The 8,452-nt window shown below is 34.1% G+C and overlaps 1 protein-coding gene across 1 annotated transcript; it reads right to left on the bottom strand.

Moving 5' to 3' along the window:
- Positions 1–692: 692 nt before the first annotated feature.
- LOC130645147 (Golgi phosphoprotein 3-like) lies at positions 693–7,640 on the bottom strand. Its single transcript, XM_057451039.1, has 3 exons — positions 7,207–7,640; positions 2,321–2,567; positions 693–1,986 (listed from the first exon to the last, which is right to left on the bottom strand). Exons 1-3 carry the CDS (start codon positions 7,402–7,404, stop codon positions 1,562–1,564), a joined length of 870 nt encoding a protein of 289 aa, XP_057307022.1. The 5' UTR covers positions 7,405–7,640; the 3' UTR covers positions 693–1,561.
- Positions 7,641–8,452: the final 812 nt, after the last annotated feature.

Genomic DNA, 8,452 nt, shown 5'->3' with positions numbered 1-8,452 from the left:
ACAATATTATGAATGCTGAACGACAAACCGAACTAATATCTTCAATATTTTTAACTAAGTATAATGCCCGTATACGTCTGTCCGTCCGTCTGTCACGCAAAATGGTAGCTTAGCTGCGCAATAGCGAGAAGCACGCAATGCGGTATAAAATTTTTTAACTAATTGTAAAAAATATTCGGCTTATTTGTGTTAATTATTTCTTTAAAATACTGAAGATAACATCCAGGTCATTAACCAGGTACAAGTCTTAACCTACCCTGCTTTCTATCTTTATACCAACCAACGTAAGGAATAGACAAAGTAAATCATCTCGCCGTATATATTTAAATCAAGCAGAGTTTTTTTAAATAGGCTTTGCGATCGTAGTACGATACTTAGCCTCACATTAAATTACGCCTCGTTTGGCGCAGCTGTTTTCATTTTAGCAAGTACCCTGGGTGATTTTCCTGATTAGACTAAAAACTCGTGACAAAATCGTCCAACCTACAATGTACGGAAGTTTAGACATCATGTACCAAAAGTAATTAACTTAAAATACAAAAAAATTTTCGTAAGCTGCATTGTTTGGGGCGGACGTTTGTCTCTCCAGGCCTCTAGCATTGTTTGCTTTGAAAAAATTTTATACATTTGTTTCCATTAATTTTTCTCAATATTTTAACTAATGGCGAATATTACTGAAACAACACAACGAATGAAGATTACTGTAACACGTGTTATGTACAAGTGCGATTCCTTTTAAACTACACGAATTTTTTACCACAAAAAATAACTACAAATTAAATGTAACTGCAATATGTAAAACAAGACGACCAACCAAACCCACACACATTCACTGCACATCAATTTTACATCACTACTGCATATCCGGCAGTTTATTCACTACAACCAAAAAAAATAGAAGAAGACCTTGTTGAGTGGACCCCGAGATAAGTTAAAAATTTTAATGGGAGTAATTTCTTGTATTCGCTTGGCTACAAAATGCCGTTTAAATCGATGTCTACCCCAGGGTAAGTAGAACTCCAAAAGTTGGAGCCCAGGGTACGTAGAACTCCACAAGTTGGAGCCCAGGGTAAACAAGTTGGGCAGTTTTTTTGTGCTACTTAAAAAGATCCTGTGTGCGTTATTTATGAGTTATGAGATCGTCAATACTTTCAAATTCAGAATTGTCAGCCGTCATGATATAATACTGAAATTCATCCAATAACTAGGTTATAAACCTTTGCAAAGGGGGGAAATTTTAAAATGAAAATCTTTCGTGACTGACCAAAGTGTAAAACAGTCAAACGGTTCAGAATATTTAGAATTAGGCCAATACCACGAGTGCTTGTGACCAATAAACTTTTTCTAGAAATAAAAATGCTAAAAAAAAAGAAATCTTAGTTAGAATTCGCGATTACTCTGGGATCTGTCAACCGTGCCCTAAATTTCAGGGAAGCTTCGACATTTCAATGTTGACACCTTGACCTTTACGTATTAAAAATAGTTGCCAGGTATAACCAACAGAACCGACAAGCTTGATTGAGTGCGCGTTGAAAGTATAAAAATAGAATATGACGCACGCTCATTTAATAAAAGACGCAATAACGGACCACATCACTTCGTTTGTACTCTCCTTCTGCGCTTCAATCTCTGGATCAAGGTCCAACAGTTCCCGCACTCTTTTCGTAGCGAGGTCGTAGTCTTCGTCATTTAAAGGAGCAAAAGCATTTTCCAACACGTCTGATGAATGCGCCAAATAAATGAGGGATAAGGCTCTTTTGTCCATTCGTTGAGGATCATTCACCCATTTAGCCAGCACTGATTCTTGTACTTTCTTCACCACTCGCTGTTTTATAGCTGTATCGTTTACTGGATGAGTGGTCATATCAAATAAAAGAAAGTTTTGTTTCTCCGTTGTTAGCACACCTTTTTCAACAAGATTTTTGGCTAACCGCTCTCTAACATTTCGCAACTGGTACCTCAGTTTTAACGGATTCCAAGTTTCACCTAAAGGAAAAAGACAATTACTTGACAATATTACTTATAACTGATTATTATTATAAAAGTCAAATGTTAGGAGGAATTTAATTTCGTCAGGATTATTACTCAAAAATCTCATGCTCAGTTTAAAAATGAACAGCTTCTAAAGAAATGTGTAAAACTAATCTGATTTATTAGCGTACGAGCTAACACTTAAATCGTTCCTTTCAAGTGGATAGTCATCAAGTAACTAGTAAGTAACAGTCGAGCATGTAAAGGAAAGAAACCTAAGCAACATTGAGCTTTAACGAAACTTTTATGTTGTTTATAAAAAAGCATGTAATCATAGTTCTATAGTTACCACTTAACAATTCCACCCATGTCGGAATAGTTTCAGGAGGATCAGTCTCTTTAATTAACTTCGAAGCTTCGTCCAATATTACATCCCCAGTTGGTGAGTCGTTTAGAAATATTACTTTGCGATTTAATAGGCTTTTACGTCTCATTCCAGTTTTTTCTAACTCTACGCGACCTCTAAGACCAAGCTCTATCATCATACAGCCACGAAGTCCAGAAGAAATACAGTCATTCCAAAACGAGGTGTAACCCTATAACAGAATTTTTACTAATAAACAATGAACACAGATTGAAGAACTTCATAAGACGAAGGTAATACATAAAGTTTATTGATTCTGTGGCTTTGAATTCTCATATAGCTAGCTAATCCGTCTTGGAAAAACACAAGTGATTTTATCTTGTAGTCTGTCACTTCACGGAATCACCCATGGAGTGTATCACTTTGTAATCCCGTCGCACTTTTTAATCCAATTTTGTCGCACTTTGTAATTCCACCTTGTCACACTTTGTAATCCATGATATTTTTGCGATAAAATATTCCTCTCTGCGATTGTTTCTGAAACACTTTTTGCATTAAATACGGGAAAAACAGATGACAGTTACAGCTACAATCTTTTCCAGTTTACGCTACACGTAGAAATGACTTCTAACAAGTGACATTTCTATTGCTTATGTTTTTACATTTTTTATAAAATTAATTAAGGTAACCAAAATTCTACAATGCAAGGTGGGATTACAAGATGCAACAGGTGGAGGGATTGAAAAGTGATACACTACATCCCACAAATAGCTTTCTTCATTGTCATCCTGATCGTTTATATTTTGTGCCCTGTTTAACTGCTTGTTGTGCTTAATTATTACCTTGTTTGTAGGTTTAGCCATCGTTATAAGAAAAAGAATAGTCTGGGTAATCGACCTTTCCGAGCCGTATGGCTACAAAAAGGAGGATTTGACAATTGTTAAAAGAGTTAGATGCTATTTTGGGGGAAATACATGGTGGTCATTTATGAAATATGACACTTTTTAAGTATAACTAGCAGCATTTGTCGACATAAAAGAATAAACTGAAGCTAATTTTACAAAGTTTTAGCTCAAGTTTGTTTTCATGTTTGCTGCAGCTAGAGAATTACAGGATCAGCTTATGATTATTGTCTGACCACGTTTTTTAAACGAGTAAAATGATGTTTAAGAAATGCATTTAATTGATATTCATTTGTTTTCAATGCCTGGAGATATAATATTAAATAACTCACCACTACGATATCTCATCTTAGGGCTTTTAATATCAGTATATGGCCGTAAAAAAATTTTGAAATAATTCTAAACCTGATCAGTCCTGGTGGCCATTTTAATGTCGACAGTACAAAAAGATGTATAAATTCTGGTAAAATTAAATGACCTACTACTTGAAATATAATACAGTTTGTAATGAAGCTTAAATTTTTTTTGACCTATCATCATAGTTCCTGAATTTCTGAATTTAGGCATTTTGGGAAACACCAGGTAAACCATCTCTGACAACAGATTAATTTTTGCAAAGATACAAATGCAGAAACCATTAACAGCAATTCTTATTATCGAGGGTCTAAATAAAACATGTTCTGAGTTTATTGCCATATATTTTATCCACTCCTGAGAAACTGGGTGTACACAGTGTGGTGCCAGATTGTTCAACCTTCAAGTTTTATCAAAACCAATAAAACATTTTGACACCCCTAGTAAATCTACACATTTTTAAAAAAATCACCCACACAAATGTTGAAAATCTTAAACCGCTATAAAAATTTTCATGTTTACATAGAGTTTTTAATAACACCATAACTTTGAAAACCAAATTTTGGTGAAATGTGTTTATTGAACGTTTTATATTTTGGTCATTTTAACCGCCGAGATGGACCCTGAAATGACTTTGATTCCACCCAAATTCATAAAAGATTTCATTTTGCCTCCACACAAAAATCCATACATAAAAATCCATACAGCCTCTTAAATATAAGCATTCTCACAATGCTAATTGCAACAAATTTCATTCTCACCCAACATTTTTTGCAAAAATTCTTTTAGTCAGCCCTCTAACACATGCAAAAATAAATTTTCATAAATAAAGTGGCTATTAAAAGCCTTTTTTATATAACACACATACACATACAAAAAAAACATGTTTTTTCCCAACAACTTATAATATGCATTATCTTTTTCAGTGGGACTGCTAGTCTAGTGTAGCTAGCTAGTTACATTATGTAAGCTTAGACTGGTTTGGAAATATAGTCCCTTACATTGTTGAAAATTCAAACAGTAAGTTAAGTGACACTCTTGCTTTATTTAACAAAAATAACTACAAATATAGGCAAGAAATAAAAATTTTCTGACACAAAAAGCACTGGATGTGATGACTTCCTGCAGCAAAGTATCTTTCCATTTTTATTTGGTGCCCTTAAAAGCCTGGGTGGTAGAAAATGTAGGAAACCAAGATATTGCTGGAAGCTATTAGTGTAGTCAAATTAGTGATCAACCTGGAAAAAATTGTTAACTTAGTAAATTTGGTATCAACCGCAATTTTATGTAGAATAACATATCAAAATCCTCTGAAAATATCTTGGGCAACATTGTTTTTTTAGGTCAAACCCGGCAGGGAGTATTTTGGCCCAGTCGAAAAATGGGTTTTCTGGCAATTTTCTCAAATATGGTCATGCTGTATACCTTTAGAAGCGAAATTTTATTCTAATTACAAAACTCTTAGGCACCGTTAGTCAGAAACTAATTTTTACAAACGTTTGAAATGTTTGATCTTAACATTCGAATTAGAAAGTTCGAAAATGTTAATTAAACAGTAGAATGGAACATGGTTTGGTATGTGTATCTGCATGTAGAGATTGTCACGGTGTCAATTGTGAAAATTATGTGACGCTGCTATCGATAATGACAATGATGATGATTATGACAACATTTTTACTATCTTAGAGAATGAATTATTATGAATATACCGAACTGCTTTGAAATATTAAATTTTTCATTTTTTAAGGCCCGTGGAAGGTGAGGGGGTGGTTGGGATTGGAAATGTTTTTTCCTGCATGCGACAGAAAATTGAAGATATCTTTTTCCCTGTTGGTTTCCGACAACAATGCCTAAGAGTTTTGTAATCAGAATAAAATTTCGCTTCTAACGGTATATAGCATGACCATATTTGAGACCCCCTGGCAGGTTTGGCCTGAAAAAACAATGTTGCCCAAGATGTTTTTCGGAGGATTTTTGATATTTTATTCTACATAAAATTGCGATTTTGTTGATACCAAAATTACTAAGTTAACAATTTTTTCCGGGTTCATTCCGTTTTCATTCTAATTTGACTACACTATATGGCACAGGCTTTCAGACTTAACCCTGTCCCAAGGGCCTTTTTGTCTCTTTTCTGACATCAGGACGGACATCCGAACATGACCCTGGCGCAGGCCTCTCAGCTCTGTGCTGTGCTTAAATGGAGTAACGTCACTAATTTATGTGTTAACACGGCGAGTTCAACTAAATTTTAAGATGTCACCTAATAAAGTATGGGTAAACAGCTTTATTAATGGCAGTGTATTATGTCAAATATGGTCAGTTTGACAACCTGCATTTTTTCCAATCAAATAGTCTTTGTGGAGACAAATATTCCATTGTTGAATTCGTTACAAAAGTTTTATCTATAATACCAAGATTACTTTTGGTACGTTTTAATTTTAATAACCTTTTAAAACTAAGATTCTCAATGTGTTATAGTTGTGTACTAAGCAGAGTATCTTACAATCCGGTTTAAATTCTATTTAAACTGGGTTGTAACATATCTAACATTTGGCCTTAAATGGTAATGACAAGCATAGTTGATCTGTAATTGGTTAACCATGGTGAGCAAACATAAAAAATGATGAAAATTATTTTCAAACCACCAGAGCAATGCAAAAAAAAGTTTTAAGCCTGATTTCCACTTAAAAAAGGATACGCGTATAGTACTAAAATCAATTTATCTGATTGGACAAGCTTGATATTTTGGTCAATATGTTGCGTTGATAGTTGAAAATTTAGATTTAAACCTGGATTTCCAGTGAAGAGAATGATACCTATATCCTGCCGAAATCAGTTGATATGATTGGACAAGCTTAATCGTTTGGCTGATATGTGTCAATACAAGAAAAAGTTGGATTCATAATTTAATTCTTTTGTAGTATGTGTATTAAGAAATAAACAAACAAAGAAATAATTAAGTATAGTTATTTTTTAATCCAATCATTGAAATCAAAATAATTTGTTGTTACGATACGCCAGACTTTAAAGTTTCTAGTTTTGTAGACATGAATTCTAGAAAATCAAAGATAGTATTCTAATCCCACACATATAGCCGTATTCTTTGTGTCTAAAATGGAATCATTTTATTACTTTGCACTAAGAAGTATACCAAAATGCACAAAATACATGACAGGCGAAAATCTGAGGACCTGCAAAATATGCATTTTTCAGAGGCTAACCACTAGTTGCTATAACAATAACAAAAATTCTGCAGCTGGCACACAATTTAATTACAGCCCCCTAGCTGGCTACAGAGTAATTCATTATGTTGGATAGGCAAACCAGTGGAGTTTTCCATGGCTTAATATTTTATTATATTCTTATATTATATTCTTTAAATATCATATGATTAGAACAGGATCTAATAAGTTTTTTTAAATTATATGACGGTTTGACTTGACTGACTGTGGTACTTGACGTACTGTACAGTGACACAGTCACCCAATCGGAGAAAGGTTCTCAGAATTAATATATAGTTATAGCTCTATAGATGGTGTGTTATTTTTCTGATACCTTTATTTATTTATTTTTTTACTGATAGGAAATGGTATAACATTGTCAAAGCCTTACTTCTTTATCTTTCAAACCAAGTAGTAATACTTCTTCCATTAGCGTCAAACGGGTCTCTTTGTCCATGGAATCTGCTTCATCATCGACGTTTTGGTCTGGACTATTTATTATTTTATGATTACCATCTTTAGAATTTTCCTTATTCGTAGAGCGAGTGGTATTCCTTTGAACAAGACCTGCAGTTCTTCTAGCAGCCATAGCTATCTACTTTTAATCCACATAAATAAACCTTCTATCTCTACTACCCCACAAAAATCATTCACAAACAGGACCTGTATTATCAATAAATAGAAAAACAAACTATAACTAAACTATTTTATTATAAAACTCAATGTATGTTTCTTTCCTCGTTCCTCAGCAACTTAACCTTCTGAAGTCACAGTTCGTCCATTTTTATCTCCGTGTTACGTTTCCATTCTATCTTAAAAATTTTACCGCTGACCGGTGCACCAAGAACAGAGAAACGGGCTATGCTTAAAAATTCTCGAATTACGTAAGGGCGCGAAGCGCCCGCAAAGTAATTCCGATTTTATAAATAAAATCGGAGAAGGATCTAATACTGCGTTTCCCAACCTTGCCTCGCTTAACAAAGTAGGAGCCAGTTCGACCGAGGTGTTTTATTTTGGGATTATTTCGTTTTAAACAATGCCCAATAATATATTTTACCAAAGAAAATGTAAGATAAAACTACAATTTTGAAAGGAGAATGCTATATTATAAGCTTTAAAGTTCTTACAACAAATGAAATGAATAAAAGTCTATCAAAATAAATGAAATTCTATCTTCTTCCGCTGGCGTAGTACGAGCCTAAACGGAAGGAACATACATATACTATTAACATTGGACTAAACAAAAAAATACAAGGTAGTGGGAGGGTGGGCAGTATTAGATCTTTCTCCGATTTTTTTTATAAAATCGGAATTACTTTGCGGGCGCTTCGCGCCCTTACGTAATTCGAGAATTTTATTTCATAAAATCTCCAGCGATCTAATACTGCGTTTCTCAACCTTGCCTCGCTTAACAGAGTAGAGCCTATTCCTCTCCTCCTCTGTTCAAAGCGTTACTGTACTTAAACCTGGTAAACCTTTTCCTGAAACAATTCACCTTTTTTAACAATATTTTTGTTGTAGAATTTTTGCCAGGTACTTTCACTAGACCAGGATCCTCTTTTTAAAATTTCCGTGATAGGTGCTCCACCTAAGTTTGCCTTTGAACTAGATGCTGATCGAGTAGAATGTGCCTTAAA

This window comes from Hydractinia symbiolongicarpus, chromosome 1 (genome assembly GCF_029227915.1).
Source record: "Hydractinia symbiolongicarpus strain clone_291-10 chromosome 1, HSymV2.1, whole genome shotgun sequence".
Lineage (NCBI taxonomy): Eukaryota > Metazoa > Cnidaria > Hydrozoa > Anthoathecata > Hydractiniidae > Hydractinia > Hydractinia symbiolongicarpus.
The sequence above is the reverse complement of the archived record's forward strand: the minus strand, read 5'-3'. Positions and strand labels throughout refer to the sequence as shown.

What these genes read in the sequence shown, in the direction of transcription:
- LOC130645147 (XM_057451039.1), bottom strand. Translation starts at nt 7,404, where the DNA reads ATGGCTGCTAGAAGAACTGCAGGTCTTGTTCAAAGGAATACCACTCGC. An exon ending in TTGGTTTGAAAGATAAAGAA is followed by an intron (nt 2,568 to 7,206) that starts GTAAGGCTTTGA and finishes ATTCTGTTATAG; the next exon opens with GGTTACACCTCGTTTTGGAA. An exon ending in ATGGGTGGAATTGTTAAGTG is followed by an intron (nt 1,987 to 2,320) that starts GTAACTATAGAA and finishes TTTTTCCTTTAG; the next exon opens with GTGAAACTTGGAATCCGTTA.